Raw genomic sequence first — 17,433 nt, 5'->3', positions numbered from 1 at the left:
AGTCACACTCGAACACTTTGAAATTGTGCGAAGACGTCGCAAGTAAAGTTTCTGCCGCGTCGCAAAGAAGGAAATGTTCTAAAATTTTCTCTGACTAAATCGTTATATAATATTTAGGAGTGTGTTAACCGAGTGAAGTATAATAGAAATCGTGAATTGAAGTGTCAGGTATTTCATTTATCAGTAAACGATATTGTGGACTTTGTCATTTTCACGTAATTCTGAACTTCATCATTGATTGTGACAGTATTCTAAGACATTGCATGTGGTAAACTAAGCTTCTAATTTGTGACCATTTTAATGATTCTGAGACACATTTCCCCTACACTAGTACAATTGTGAACTGTGTGAGATACTTTTCCACTAAACATTCAACAAATAGCTAGGCTAAAAGTGACTACTTTTTCGTGCATTTACTCGAACTTTCCATCACTACTATGAGAAACTAACAGAATATTAAGAACTTTTTATGACAATATTAAGTTGTACGGACTTGTGTTGTGCAAATTCAGTCATAAAATCTTCTTAATCTATGAACAGTATTATTCCAGAGACTGTTGTTAATGACATTTTTTCCAGTGTTTTATGGACTGTGATGATTATTCTACGGTCGAACCTCAGATATAATCAGTGACTTATGAAGACAGTGTTAAATCCTAATTCCATAAACTGTGTGTGTGTAAAAACTGGTTTTTCCGTGTTGAAAACGATTGTAAGCCCTTATTTCATTAACCTGACTTACAAATCATACTGTAGTATAGACTGTGATATTCTAAGTCACATATTCAATACTGTAAAACTAACGTGAGAATACGAACTCTGCATTGAGACTTGTGTCGGTGTATAATATCAATCTTAGTGATAACTGAAAGCTCTATAGTGCCAGTTGAACTTTCCGTGTTCCGACATTATCTCTAAAAGAACATCGGAAATCTTGGCAAAGTGTTGTGAGATCCTGCTGCATCGAACGTCGTTTCCAACGTGGGATTAACGTGGTTTCTTCGATCATGGTACCTATCGAGGGATATTAACGTGGTATCTTCACTGAACGGACTTGTCACGCTGTTGGTGCCGAGTTCGAGCCTTGACTGCACACTGCAGAATGTTCCAGACACCAAGCCACAGGACAGCACAACTCCAACACTTATAAAGATTTCAGGTGATCTTCTCATATTTTGAGCGAGTAATCCCACTGACTGACGTTTTACAAAGCACTCAGTTAATCATAGTGCGTCATCCAACAACAGAAAAGTGCTTTGTGTGAATTTCAGCTTGCTATTCATAATAATTCAAGAAAGCTTCATATTTTGTTTTTGAACTGTAAATTCATTTTTAAAATCTTATATAACTTGAAGTAATTTCACGTAGATGAACTCTAGGGTTTGTAAGTGCACTATTTTATTTTCTCAACTTAGATGAACAGTGGGAGTATACAGCAAGTGATCAAATATTTTTTTATTTGAATTATCAACTTATTCATGGAAGTGTGTGCTAATATTATGTTCAAAAATATTAGAAAAACTGTAGGTTTGCATCACAAGTGATGGACTTAATACCATCTATTATTCGCCCTGCGATACTATCCATCTCTGTACCTGCTCCAATATGTAACCGAACACTACCCGAGATCCTTCCCATGCTCTGGCCCCATAATCATCTCCTGGTACAATATCCCTTATATGTTAGATTCATCTCTGTTTCTCAATTTTTAAGTAAATTTGTACTTTTTACAAGCTTAATTCATACTTTTAATCACTTACAGGAACGATAGAATCATCAAACTCTACACGAACATTGGCCGTCAGTACCCATATGTGAGCCAAATCCTGTCACATATTATCCGAAAAGTAATGCAACGTAAGATAACCTTACACCAATTTCACCCTATTCAACGTTTCTAACTCAGTCTGACCCATGAATAGAGGAGATGCGAGAAAATATCATAGGACCAGTATTTAGGCCGCAAAATATGGCGTCTTATGGTACAATCCTTTGTCGATATGACATACCGTTTAGCAGCAGTTAATCTGTAAATGAAAGTCTGCAATATTTTAAACATGCATATACTTTCGTATGTCGATCTATACATATTCATTCATGTTGATTTGTAACGATCGAGAAAGGCTGTGTCTGCTATTGTAATGAGTACTCCCCACACCGACTTTGACTGGCAGTAGGAATGGGGTCCTTCTCCAACTCCTGTGTAACTGGCATTGGTAAGAACCTATTATTTAATGAATAATTCGCTTTTGGATTTGACTTTCAGAATGCAACGGAGCATGCAATTTTGTTCAAAAATCCCCTACCCAATTGTGTTTGGCTGTAGGCCAGGGTGCCTGCCATTTTAAACAAACGTACCCATCTAAAATGTGACTAGCATTAGGACAACTCTGTGTGACTGGCAGTAGGGAAAAGGGCCTGCCATTATAATGATAACTGCAAAACTCACTTTTGACTGGTAGTAGGGAAGTTGCCTGCCATTATAATAAAAACTCCTCAACTGTAATCTGTCTGGAAGTAGGAAAGGGGGCCTGCCATTGTAACGAAAACTCCCCAAATCGATTGTGACCACGCAGTAGACAATAGGGCCTGCAATTTTAATGTAAACTTCCCAACTCGATTGTGAATAGCAGTAGGCTAGTGAGCTTGACGTTATCATCACAACTCCGCAGCCCACACTTTACATTGGAAACAACGTATTGGGAACTCCCCATGCTATTTCTTGGATAACGCTAAGAGACATGCAATTTTAAAACAATCATATTTACTCCATGTACAGTATTTACTTTGATATCCGTATACAATGTAGAATACCGTAGCGAAGCACGGGCACATTTGCTAGTTCGATAATATTAATATATATTGAAGTCTTTGGGTGTTCGAAAAATAAATTTAAATACTGTAAAACGGTTTAGCCTAATACCCTGAGAGGAATAAACTGAAATTTTATCATATCATATCCCGCCTGGCTACTCATTCCTGACACCCGGCCGACGAAAATTTTCTGGGGAGAACACCGTTTCCCCCTTCTGTTAAAAGCCAAAAGAGCCTGCTGGGTAGTGATGGGCAATGCTCTCACTCGTGACCAATTCACGTGTGCTGCGATTTGTGTGACATCCCAGTAACTATGAGCATAAGCTTGATAGTGAATCATCAGCTGTTATTGTGTGAAATCACATTCTCATACGGAAAAAAGTGTTGATAAATGTTGTCAAAAGCCTGGAAAAGTGCTGGATGTTCATCTATGAGCCCTTAATACTTTTAACGAAAGTGAAAACAGAATGTCAGTTCAGGAGTTTTTTAAGATGGGCATATTAGCTGAATATCCCCGTATAATTTGTTAATAACTGTAGATAGGATGTTTACCTACCTGGATACAACATGGTTGTTGTCGACAGGGTAGCTTCTGTGATGCAGACTGGGCCGGAGGTGTTCTCTAGTGACGATTCCTCTTCAGTGATATTGTGTGTTTTTAAGTGCCATGTCATCCCAGAAGTATTTCTGATGATTTATTTTACTTCTTTTGAACTAACAACGCAGTGGGCTGTGTTATGTGGTATCTCTTCAGAATAATCCCACGTCTACAACTTACATTGTATTTCGGATAGTCTTGAAGTTGTTGCGTACAATTAAAGACAATTGCACTGGCATATACCTAAGTACCTAATTATGACGCGAATTCTCAATAATATTGTAAGGAATTATCTCATTCGTCAGCATAAACACAAGCACTGGTGATATGGATATTAAATATGGGGTCTGATAACGATGTGCACCTACAGCAGTCATCAGTCTCTGTACTCGGTCTACTCATATGCATACTTACTGTCGAACACAACGTTAGAGCACGGATTCTTTATAGTGTAATTATGTTGTACTGCGTCAAAATCGACTTTTGTTGAAATGAACGGCTAGTCGCTTGTTAACACGTATTTACTGAATGGAGAAGGCCCTTAGTTGGCTATATGTATACTCGGCACAAACATTTATCTCCGTCTACAACACTCTCAAGATCTCTCTAAATTTCTCGTGAGAAACAGATGCTTGCGCTAGTCTCAGACAGCCTGTCACTACTGCTGGGGTCTGAGATGCAATGGATCTGGAAGAATTGTGTTCTATAAAAATGTCGAGTTCCCACTTTCCGAAGTGACCTTAGTGTATTTCCTGTTTTTGTTATATGTAAGAAGGTGGAACACCCAAGCTTGCAAATTTCACCTTCTTGCTCGATCCATACAATACTGATATCTGAGATCTTCTGGCTTGAGCTTCTTTGAAGATGGAAGTAAATTAAGAATATGATCATTCTTAAGACTTTGTAACTTGTTCAATTAATTCATAAAGGGTTTTGACGCTCTCCGCTAATCACTTTTTATGCCCAAAAGTGCACATGTAAACATGACTACATTCATGAAAAAGGAGTTGCAGAGCTGATGTTTGAAGAACCAATTGCCTCCAAAAGCTATTCTCACACCCAAAAAAGTAACAGTGGTTCCTACTTCTTCTTGTTACAACAATTCTTTTTTGCTATAGTCTCAACGCTGGCAGCCAAAATCTTGAGAATCTCAGGACACCTCTGGAGTCAGAGTGAATAGTGTTGCACACTACACAAGTGTGAGAATCACGTGTTGTAAATATTTCTCTCTCAGACGTCCAGGAGTTCAGCTGTTAAAGAGGATCATATTTTAAGTTAAAATGTACTCATAACACAAGCGTAACATCCTTTTAGAATTTCTTGCTTACAAAGAACCATATAATGAATCTTGCTTGTTAATATCAACATAATTGGTTATTTGTAAAAAGAACAAAACCCCACTTAGGAACTCTTCAAAACAGGAGGATTATTTGCAATTAAAGAGAAATTGAGTGTTATTTTCTTGAATTTTACTTTCTCTTGCTTTTCTTTTATTAAACATCTTTTCATTTAACAGGAAAATTATTACCAATTATTTGCAAAAAGAAATGAAGAAAATATAACAAGTTTTAAACTACAAACACAGCCTGCTAAGTAGAAGTGCTAGCCGATGTTCGACTGCCTTGAAATGTCCTATAGCTCTTCAAATGGCAAATCATGCACAATGTATTTATGCTTTCTAAACTATTACTTCGGGAACAAATATTACATTGCACTTCATTTTCTAGACTTCTGTGAAATAATGGTTGGTTATAATTAACTGTCTTTATGTAAAACCAGCGGTTGTATGAACATGAAAATTAATCCGAACACATGCGGAAGAGAAATGTTGCATAAGCAAGTCAATGAAGCACTTTCAATGCGTTGCCATATGATTCAATATGACTGATTGATATGGATGTATCATACATCAGATTAAAAATTATGCTCGAAATGATGTCCATCATTATACAGGAGTCGAAGATTTACAAAAGCATTCTGCACAAAGCATCTCCATGGGTATGTCTGCTACCTCTCTTGATATGTGCAAACCCCTTGATAAATCCCACCTTTAAGGTATGGTAAACAATGCAAATCTGGACACTGTTCCTAGAGTGTGGAAACATGTACTATGAATAGCTTCTTGCCTACAGTAGAGTGGATTCCACCCAATATCACCAGGCTCATAAATAATGAGCAGAAGGGTTCAAATATTTCTTGTTCGCCATATATAAACGGCTCAGGCTAAAATGAAATGACTTATTCCACTGTCTGCCTTATGGGTTGACTGAGGTAAATTGCTCGTATCTCTATGCTGTTCGTTGTGAATAGGAGACCAAACTTGCATACGTCATAGCATGTTATTATTCTCAAAAGTGCTGTGCGACATCACAAGCGTGCCTAGTTTTTCAAGAGGCTTAGAAGAGACAGAGAGAGAAGTCTCAGGAGGCTCTCTTGTTTTCAATCTTATTGCACCAGCTGAACCAGAATGTACAAAACTTCTGTTGTAATTCATTCATATGATAGTCTAACCCAGTGTCAACCAACTGGCTGACGTGTGACGTCGGAATGCCCGTGCAATGCAAGAGCGCAGAGTGGTCAGGCGCTTCAGTTGCAGAGTGGGATGAAGGGACTGCCTCACTTTGTAGTAGGCATATGCTGTGCCGTACAGTTGTGTCAGTAGTGGTACAATAAGTAAGGATGGATGAACGGAGCACATCACAGTGCGACAAGCTATCTATGCCTCTGATCTTTTTATCTTTATGGGAAGATACTACAACAAGGCAGTCCCTTTGTCCCATTCTACGACTGAAGTGCCTCACCAATCTGCGCTCTTACGTCACACATCAGTCAGTCGGTCGACACTCGTCTAACCAAATTACCAAGGAAAGAGAACTAGTAGCAAAATAAGACTTTGGCCCAGCCCATTTCTATGTAACACAACATGAAGTTTACCAGACAATTGCACATTCCAATAAAGAACAGCTTTGTTTTACACGGAAAGACAGAGGATCAAAGGAGAGGGTCACATCACACAAAATACATATTAAAAAAGATATTTCTTTTCTCAATAACTCTTTATTTTAAAAAATCAACAAAAAGTTTGGAGGCTACGCGGGAAAGGGAAATGTTACCACAGCTGTTGCGTCCAACTAGAAGTGTACAGACCTGAGTATCCGTTTAAAAACCCAAGTGTGTGTTTTTAAATCATATTTATTCGATTTTACTTGTTTTTCCATACATCTTCTGCTGCTTATATCTCGCTCGATTCATTAAGGTTTATTATTATTTCGTTACTTCCATTTATCAATCATAAAAGTATTTTTCCTTTTTCACAACATATTCTTTGTTTTAAATTTGCACGAATCAATCAATATAAAATAACAGCCACTCGCAACATTCAGGAAGGGATGATTACTCAAGAGAAAAAAATACGGTGAACCCTTCTATCACCACAGAAATTTAAAAAAAAATCCACCAGATTTAAAAAATAAATCCACAATAATGGCATGCATTCACTGCATACACCAGTCCGAAGCAGTTATCCCAATACCACCATCATAACACACACACACACATACACCTTTCACTCTCATATTTTACAAGTATTATTATTAATAATATTATTATTATTATTATTATAAGCTTGCCATCACATTTTATTCTGAGAAGGAAATAAAAACAATCACTTTACCAATCCAGTTAAGAGCTATGTACAGAAAAAAAGAACAGAAGAAACACATCCTAGAGGTGTCCCTTTAAAACAAAGGTACTCATAAGTGACGGTGGAGATGTCTATCTACAAGACAGAAGTCCTTGGTTTATTAGCATGATAAAGGTTCCTTTATACACTGAAGCACTTACTGCAGCCAACACCTGGTATTTGTTAATCAAACTAAGCACAGAACAAAGACTATTAAAAGCAGCTCGGTACGCTTCTCTCGTTAGGCTCAATCTTCGTCGGATAGAGGTTCGTACTGTGCAGAAAGTAAAGGGGCGGGTTCCGGAGCAGACGGTGAACCAGGCCGAGGTGCGCTCGACAGCGGTTGAGCTTTCCCTTGAGACGGAACGGTGCCACTTGTCGACGAGGGAGGCTGACCGACCGTTGATGGTTGTACTGCGGGCGCCGATCCTGGCCCGGGAGAGTGAGCGGCAGAAAGAACATTGAGGGCGGAGAAAGGATACGCGTAGGTCGTCGAAGTGGGTACAAACTCTGCAGTAGCGTACGCTGGAGACAGCACCATGGGTTTTGTGGCAGGGGAGGGTGAGGAGTGCGGCAGAGACGTAGCCTTGCTCCCGGGATCCAGTTTGCCGTCCGTGCTCTGCCCTTGACCCGTACCTTCATCGATTACCATCTCTCCGGGACTATCGCAATGCTCTTTGTCCTTCCCTCCCGTTTCTGACTCGGACCGCTGCGAGGTCTCCTCCTGTTCAGACTTGTCCTCGGAACTGCTTGTCTGTTTGCCAGGATAGTGAGTCTGATGATGCCTCTGTTGCTGGGGCTTCTCATCCTCTGTTCTCATCACTTCTACTATTTTGTTGTTTACATAGTCCAAAGCAGAGATATGAGAAGGTTCTTGCGGATGCCTTCGTGACATCAAAAACGCCATGGAGTCGGGTGTTGCGCTGCCGCCAGGCAGCCAGTGGTGATTACCGGGAGCAGTATCTGGTGGGGACACTGGTTCGACGTGATACGGGGCTCCTGAAGGTGGTTTGGGACCTGCCGAAGGGTTGGGACCTCGTGGAGAGGCAGGCTGGGCTATGCGTATGATCTGACGTTCATCCGACTGTAATGACCCTGATGGCGTGCCGGATCGCGAGGATGCCTGAGATTTCTCACGTTCCCACTGTTCTCGTTCTCGCTCGCGAGCAGCCTCCTGCTGTAGGGCGAGACGTAGCTTGCGGCTGTGGTGCTCTGCCATTGCCTCTGGAGGTGGAACCATGTGGTAGGGCACGTGCGTATACATGGCTCTGTGGTGCATCTGAGGGTATCCACTTGACGGAGGATTGCTGCTATAGTCGTTGTTGATGATGGAATGGATATGTTCACCGAGCGTGATGATGGACTTAGGGTTACTGCCGCTTTCTTGTGAGGAAGGCTTGCCATGATCGACATGAACCGTAGGGCTTTGCGACGACTTCAACGGAGATGTCTTGCCATTTGACTCCGATGGTGACTGTTGGGGTTGTTGCTGAGCGGACGGAGGGGGCTGATCACGGTGGAAGCTCTGAAACACAAATGTTCTTCTAGTTAGTTCACAGTAATGTGAATATACCCACTAATGATGCTACTTATTTCTAACAATCAACAAAATACTCATATACCAATAAATACAAATTTGTTAAAGAATCCATTTTCTTATGATGTCTTTATTTATGCCAAAAGTAACTTGAAAACATGACCACAACCATCACATGACCTCGAAGATTGGACCCCTTAACACACATTATTACTACCATGAAGCTTTTATAAAACATTAACAAATTAACACAACACCCAAAAGAGTAAACAGTAAAAATAATAACTTTGCTCCTTTTCGTATAATATGCATCAACCTTAAAAACAGGTATGAAGTTAAATGTAGTATCTGCCTCTCACTTGGCACTCACGTCCTGCAATTAACTTCGCCCTTTTCTACCCCAGCGATGTTACGGGTTTCCTGATAACCCAGAGTGATATATCTAATAAAATTATCAGGTGGTCTTGTAGAGAATTTTCTGCTCTTTCTGATGATTAAAAGAAATAAATTTCAAGATCCTATTGAACTGTGATTACAATAGTATTTAAATAATATATTATTCAGGTCCACCTTTTCAATACAAATTGTATAATTTTGTAAATTACATATAAGTTCAGGGACTAGTTTCGACCTAACAGTAGGTCATCATCAGCCTAAAGTAAATTAGACACAAATGTATCGAAGAAATTAAACAATGTAAAGACACAAAGATCTTAAAAATGTACATACCATGTAAGATATTAAGATAAGAATTTGAGATATGTGCTGCAGAACGTTAAAAATTAGCTCTATGATAGAGATTCATAAAAAATGCAGTGTGCCATACAACATTAAAAACGTTGTTTAAGAAGGAGATCCCTAAATTGCTGGTCAAGGATATCATTATAGGCTGGCTCTTTAAAGATGCTGCTTTCCATTCAAAGATCATAAATTCAGTACACATGGATGCGAAGCATGATGTTAGAAAGTCTCTTCTGTTTTTAGAATCTTGAAGGATGATGATTGTTGTGCATGGAGGCTTAATACATAATAGTAAATAAAGGTGGTTGGATTTCGCAGTTCAATGTGGACCCTACAGTTGACATTAAATAAATGACAGCTAGGATAGAAGGAGTTAAGTAAGGGGAAAAATATACATAAATTAAATATACTATATGGGAATTACTTCGGGGTGTAACAAGCTGAGCGGAGCTGGAAATGAAGCGTGAATGAGGAGTGGAGTGGGTGAGGTTCAAACGAAGTATTGTGAAGGAGGTGCGGGGAGAAAGAGAGGTGAGAGCAAGGAAGGGAAGCGGAAAGAGAGGTGGTGGAGGTTATCAAGACGGGGCTGAGTGGTACGGGACTACAGAAGATTGCCAAAGTAAAGTACTGTAAATAGGTCGAAACTTATATGTAATTTAAAACACTGTATAATTTGTATTGAAAAGGTGAACCTGTATAATATATTATTTAAATACTATTTCTTTCTGATCATGTCAAATGTAAAGTCATAAATAATACCAGGTCTATATTTCACAGCTACATTATTTTGGCATGAATCTATATTATTATGCAATATATATAAAAACAATATTTTTTTTGGATTGCTTCATGTTGATGGAGAATACTCTCATTCCTTAGACAATACATTTTACATAAAAAGCAACTCAGAATTTTAAAAATTAAATACTACTGGAAAATCTCAATGGTAGCACAGAAAAGTTGTAAGCTACTTTGTTACCGACTATACATAGTTGACTCAGCAAGCAGAAATGTTCACATTAAAACAAACTACTACTTGGTATCAGTTACTGAGTCATGACTCATTTGAAAGTTTTGTTTAATCAGGTGTTCCTTGCCTTCCAAATATGTTTGATGAATTTTCCGTATTTTTCAGAGCTCACTTTTTTAATAACAAAAAGAAAAAACATACTAGATGTTCAAAAAGTTATGTAATGTATTTTAAGTATTAGCAAAGCAAAGTCATCTCCGTACGGGCCATGAAGGGCCCGGGAGGGGTGGAAGGTAAAGGCTTCCACTATCCGTAACCTCGGCACTTGGTGGGGTAGAGTGGTTAGCTCTACACCTGGCCGCCTTTGCCCCAGGAATTAACCTGGTACTCATTTTTGGTGTAGGCTAACTGAACCTCAGGGCCATGTGCACCTCCAGAACTGGAAATCTCATTTCTTAATAATTTTTTTCAGACTTCCTGATGAGGAATTGAACCCATGTCCTTCCGGGTGAACCGAGCACACCTTTCCCAGCTTGGTCAAGTAGTCTTTATTACTTTCCTAATATAATTATATTGGTGATATTCCACATAATTTTATTACTATCACATATTATCATTTATACGGTATATTAAAAGAGTTTACTAAAAACAGCTTTGGCAAATTCGTCCGTTCGTTCTACTCAACCGATTTGCTTCATTTTTCTTTTATTCTCTCCGGAACTAGTGGCCGGTGAATCATGAGACATTGATAGGTCTCTAAGTTCAGCCAACTTTGAATAATCATAAAATGAAATCAGTAAATGATCACTCTAGTAATTGCAGATGGAGGCTTGCCCTAATCCGCAATACATTCTGTACTTAGCACGTTGCTAAGCAACTAACACTTTCATTAATATTCTGATACACGTGATTTTCATCCGTGTCACTGTGTGCAGCCATGTTTGATTACTACCCGTCAAGCCAGGCAGTATACACTTCCTCTGATCACGGAAGAATATTATTCCCTGCTAGATTCTCCTTGATTCTCTAACCATTCTCAGTTTCTAAATATATCAGATGGCAGAACGTTCCTAATAACGTACATGCTGCTATGAGGAAAAGGTCTACATACAAACAGACGTATCATGACATATGCCTTAGACATTATTTGGGAACACCTATCGAAGGATAACCTAGCTACACCAGACAGAGTTAAAGCCACGTATCTTAAAAAAGTTCTCTGCCTGGCAAAAAATGCTCCTTGGAGACTAACCTATGAGCTCACAAGACATCCGTTCTATATAGACGAACTGCAATTAAAAATACCATTGCCTTTGATGACACAATACCAAGCTTTACACCAAGAACTGCAGGATGAAAAAGTGAATATATGGATAGATTTTTACCAAACAGACGGCATGATGAACTGCGGCATACCATAACGCGCTTCTTATTAAATGTTCCTAAAACCATTGAAAAGGCCAGGTAAAACAATATGACTACGACGGGCATATCAAAACGAGTTATCTGACCTATTTATGACCAATATTGCAGAGCAGCACGGATCCTCTAGTTAAATTTAAAAATTATATTTTATTATAATGCATGCATTTAATTGCTGTGAATTTTGCTATATCATACCTAAATAATTGTACCATCGTTCGACCAGTAGGGTATGATGTACTATTACGTGCAACAAACAAATATATCGGAAATTTAGAGGTTCTTAACTCAAAATACCTGTATGGGAGGTTTGTCTCATCATGTACCTGCCTTTCACAGTTTTGTATGTGCAGTAGATCTGGCATCAGTGCATCCCCATTTAATGTGTACTCTCTTTTTAGGTAGAGATGCACTAAAGTAGAAATTGTATATCACAAGTAATTTCCAGCAAATCTTTTGCATTCGAAGAGCTGTTTTCTAAAATAACTCAGTCGATAATTTCTCATAGATTGAGCAATATAATATTTAACCGTTAATACCTATGTCTATGAACTCAATTCCAACTGGATCACCTAGTGTTCAATTTATCTCAGTAGAATAAAATACTGTATACCGTCTGGGTTCCAAATATGCAATATATTTTTGCCTGTGTACCTTTCATTAGAGTTCATATGGCCTTGCATCCCTAAATTCCTTGGGAACTGCGCTTAAGAAGCATTACAACAGTTCTGCTGAATTCATGCCCCACTTCTGACGCTAAAAATAATTGAAAACACCTTCGGAAGTGGTGTCTGCAACCCTACAGCATATTCTGCATTTGTAGATGAAGACAGTACACACCAATTCCCAGATATTTCATAGTTACTTGGAATTCAATACATTTGCCGCACTCTCTTCGTAATTTGTAATTAATCAACTTTATGCAGAAGAGTTTAACCTTCAAGTATCTTAAAATAAAATGTAATTATTACTTTTAGCACTATCATCATGCTACCACAATTATCAACCAAAAAACAGGAGATAGTATTGTTAGTTGATGAAAGAATACAATAACTATGCTACAAGGGACCAGCCAGACAAGGAGAACACAAAGTTCCTTTTTTCCAAATACCATGTTAGTCTTAGTTTGACAATTAAAATGTTTCCTAGACATGGTACCTGAAAGAGTCTGTCCCCGGGCCGCTGGGGCGTCTGGTTGGTCGAACTGGCCCCGAGACTGTTGCCACCCGTATCGGTGGCACTCTGGTTGATGGAATGCGTGACGAGAGCGTCGATCAGGTTGGCCGTCGTCATGGTCAGAGAGTCTCCGTTGGACCCGCCGGGTAGGGGACGGCCACGCCCGGCACCTGCACTGCCGCTCTCGCGGTCTGCAGCAGCTGCAACAGCCATCGTTATTACAGCACTTCACATAAGAGATGAAACTCCAACACATGGAATGAAACCTAAAAGATAAAGCTGTGTTGCAAGCAACATCTCAGTTTAGCCTTCTCTTCTATGACTTCCGAATTAACACAACTACTGCTTGGTTCTTGACTATCTATGTTATTAATACTGTGTCCAATGACGAAAAATTACAGTCATTTCATATTACTTAACGTGACATTAAAATAATTCTCATCAAAAAGAGTCCAAACGGCCATTCAACAATAGGATAAATACATGCTTCAAGCCGAAGTTTGTTTGATTTTGATAACAGGATTAAGCATAACTTTTCACTAACAGCGCATATAGCTACTCAAACGACCACAATGAACAGTTTATGTGCCTCGATCATAGATCCACATAGTTCAAATTTATAAAATATCTAGCTTTTGCCCATGGCTTCGCATTCATGGAAATAAAAGCTGTGGCCGTTTATAGCATTGATAAAACTGTAAAAAATACATTGAATACTTTTTTTTTAGTAATGGTGGAACCTATTAGCTTCTGTTGGTTTGTTGATGGAAGTTGAATATTTTCAGACAGAAGAATGTAGGAGTGTAGAGAGAGTTTTTTAAAACTATATCTGTAGTTGCTCACTGTTATTAGTTTTATCCCCTAATTACCCATCACCGGAGAGCTTTTTTATTGTGTCCTGAGCTCACTCTCCCAGTTGTACTTTCTCTTAGAACAGCAATCATCACCACCACCACTCACTCAAGACCTAGCCACATACGGCTGGTCAACATCTGCTTTGCTCAATCTCTTGCCCTTACAATTGATTTATTGCCATGATAGGCACCTAATGGGAACTGTAGTCTTTTCAATCGGAACGAAACTTGTAAGATAGTAGGGGAATAAGAGGTACAAACACACATTCACCTTTGCCACATCCCATAAAATAACAGCCGTGATACTATGTTTAATAAAGGGTCTTAACTTTCAGCCATGTGCCATTACACAACTTGATGAGCAATTTATTACCAAACATCCTTCTGTATCAGCATCAGATTTAGTAGCAGTTCTGATATTTCTGTAGCCTAATGCTCTGTGAACGAACTCAAGACTGATTTTTCAGGCAAATAACACGTCATAGTTGCAGTTCATCAATCTCTTTTAATGTTATTTCTTGTTAACATTTGCCTCACTCATCTGTTGTCTACTTTCATTACTGATGTGAGATAACATTTTATACTCTTGTATCTGCCAATCTTGACAATTGCCCATCCCATCTTCACTTCGTTCCTGACCTCATCCCTCCAGAGTACTTCGTAGAAGTAGAAATTCCTGGACCTTGGTATTAAATTTTTTAGTTGAAACTGGTTTAAAACCTATAAAAACCCAAATGACACCCGTAACTCTTTTGTATCATCTCAATTCACAACCGCCATGAATACTTCTCACTCGTTGATATTTTGATCAAAGCATGTTCTCGTGAACTAGCATGTTTCTTAACTTCTTACACTGAATCACTTGACCACCTACCTTCCCAAAACTATTTGTGATACAAGTACTGCATGTCATCAATGGAGGTGCTATATAGAATTGAATAGAACTTGTCATGATAAATGGCACATTCCTGTTTACCAGAGCACAGTTTTATTTTATAGTCTGAAGGTTTCTGTACTATAACTTGTGAACTATAACTCAACTTGTCAACACAGAGGAAAAATCTTTTTGGGCCATTAGTTATTTTCAGCACCTCTAAGATGAAAACCCAAGAATTCCATTTTCTATCAAAATATGCACCAATATATTATCTTCTTTCACCTCCAAAGTAAACAGACAAAGCATTTCTACACAGCATGTTCACTAAAGATGGTAATACCAGAAGAGCAATGTGAACTTCTCATCAAAAACATACAGAAGGGATTCTCTCAGAGGCAACGTTGGCTCAATACATATTGCGAGAAATAACTTCCCACCATCTCAAAACAACATTAGGAATAGAAGACAAATAGTCTTCTCTGATACCCTGATACCCTACACATCACAGTTTGTTACCTACCATGAGAAGTCGGTGGAGGACCCGGCTGTTGAGGCGGCGGCGGCGGCGCATGATGACGAGGCGCAGATGCCACGTCCCTTGGAAAAGAGCTCGTCATCATCCGGGCGGGCTCACGTTCCATTTCCCCTGTGCGCTGATGCTCTCGATAAGCTGCAGCCATCTGAGAGCGATGATGCCTCTGCTGCTGCTGTTGCTGGCGCTGGTGGTCGAATTCTGCAGCAGCAGCCATTCTAGCCTGCTGCTGCTGTTGTTGTTGTTGTTGCTGCTGTCTCAGTATCTGTTGTTGCTGTTGTTGCTGCTGTTGTTGTTGCTGCTGTTGTTGGATTTGTAGATGATGCAAGTCTCTATCTCGTTCCCTAGCAAACCTTTGTTGTTCTTGCTCCCGTTCTCTCATGGAGGGCACAAATCGCTCCTGGTGGTGGCTAAATCGCTGTTGTTCACCATGCCCATCGCGCTCTCGTACTGTCAAGTAACGCTGTTGTTGCTGTTCCGAGTGGTGGGCCTCTCGCTGTTCCCGCTCGCGTGTGGCTGCAAACCTCTGCTCCTGATCGTGGTGCTCTGCCAGAATGCGTGTTCCACTCAACGAGTCAGCCATAGTCTTCCCCAGTCCCTCGTGCGGATGGACATGGTATCGCTGACCAAGAGAAGAGGCTGACACTCGCTTGTCTGGCACAGGAAGGCTCGGCTGCTGGACTGCCATTTCCACCAAGGAGGAGAAAGCTTCGTGTCCAGGCGGAGGCTGATAATGGTGAGGTACTTGGTGATGTTGATGGTGCAGTCGCTGGTGCGGTGACGCCGCGGGGGAGGGAGGCTTGGTGGTGACCGAACTACCTCCGCTGGGTGGTCGCGACTGCTGAGATGGGACGGTATTGTGCCGCTGAATCACGCCCTGTCTAGCCGGAGGAGGAGGGGGTGTGTGGTGAGGTGGCGTAGGGGACTGTTCCATTGTGGGGGCATTGGCAGAAGGAGGGCGTGATAATCTCACATCAGGAGTCATGTACACAGATTGTCCAACATTAGTGCTACTGTAATAATGCGGCGAGCTTGAAACTCCTCTTGGAGATGAAGAATCTTGTTGTGATACCACTTTGTCCGAAGACGAGGTAGAACCTGAGCCAGTTGACACTCTCCTAGGACCATGCATTTGCTGCGATGTGATGTAGTCGCTCATGATGATCTGCCGAGAACTTAACTGTTGCTCATACGAAGCAGGCGGCCGAGGTTGTTGGTGAGGGTACGGGGATGTGAAGCCTCCTGGAGCTACGGTGGTCTGAGGCATGGTCGCTTCCCGAGAGTACAGGTAACCCGACGGCTGGCTGCCAGCTCCACCACTTTGTCCTGCAGGAGACATCCGTTTATAGTACTCATAAGGTACAGGTGCAAGACCCGCCCTGTCCCCACGTTTCTCTACACCGAGATGATGTGGAGGATGGTGGACTGGAGTTCCCTGTGTGATGGAGCCACCCATGGGAGCACCCTCTTTGCCATGGGGCTGAGGAGGGGTGGTTTGGCGCAGCAGCCCCTCGTAACGTTGCTGTTGAGGTTGCTGCATCTGATGCAGTGGAGCAGGGCCGCCCACCATGAGAGACGCTGAAGACACCGGAGTCCCGTGTGTGATGGAGCCACCCTTGACACCCGCAAGAGGCAGCTTGGGAGATAATTTGGATGACAAAGGAGGAGGAGTGACCTACAAACAAGAATAAGACAACATTAAACCAATTCCATGGAGTAGAACACAAAAGGTATATCAAAATACAGTAAAATACCAGTATAACATAATTTTGGGGACCCAGAATTTAATTTGTTATACTGAAATAAATCGATTCTTAAGAACTCGCCCCTTTTTAAACCTATTGAAGAATCTACGTTATTTCAACATGAATTTACACATAAAAAACCTTAATACTGTATTTATTAAATGAGAGGAAAATGAGGATATATATACATACATGAAATAATGATATAAAATACAGGTTTCCAGCATCTCAAATTTTACCTTGTATTGGTACATCATTATGTCCTCGATTTTATATTTTGAAAAAGTGTGTGATTTTCTTCCGAACACTCCCAGACACAAACATTCAAGGCACTGCACTTGAATTTAACACAGAATCTGGCACATCACCTATGTGCCATGTTTGTTGCCTGCAAAAGAGTCAAACTCAGTTGAACACTTTGAGGCACATCTTCCCCTTCCTCCTCATCATCACACAGATTCCTATCACATATAATATCTATCGTT

The 17,433-nt window shown here is 40.3% G+C and overlaps 1 protein-coding gene across 5 annotated transcripts in view; it reads right to left on the bottom strand.

Annotated features, from left to right (window-relative positions):
* Positions 1–6,449: 6,449 nt before the first annotated feature.
* Positions 6,450–17,433, bottom strand: part of Smr (Smrter) — a 657,953-nt gene continuing 646,969 nt past the window's right edge. For 4 of the 5 annotated variants that reach the window (XM_067159723.2, XM_067159722.2, XM_067159724.2 and 1 more), the window contains exons 20-22: positions 15,192–16,878; positions 12,923–13,140; positions 6,450–8,619 (exon numbers count right to left, since the gene is read on the bottom strand). In XM_067159723.2, the coding sequence (XP_067015824.2) occupies positions 7,342–8,619; positions 12,923–13,140; positions 15,192–16,878 (3,183 nt within the window). In that variant the 3' untranslated portion in view covers positions 6,450–7,341. The remainder of the gene's footprint in view (positions 8,620–12,922; positions 13,141–15,191; positions 16,879–17,433) is intronic. The other variant, XM_067159726.2, reaches the window with a different exon arrangement.

The sequence above is a fragment of the Anabrus simplex genome, chromosome X, assembly GCF_040414725.1.
Source record: "Anabrus simplex isolate iqAnaSimp1 chromosome X, ASM4041472v1, whole genome shotgun sequence".
Classification (NCBI taxonomy): Eukaryota; Metazoa; Arthropoda; class Insecta; order Orthoptera; family Tettigoniidae; genus Anabrus; species Anabrus simplex.
Note: the sequence above shows the minus strand (reverse complement) of the source record. Positions and strands in the feature narration are given on the sequence as shown.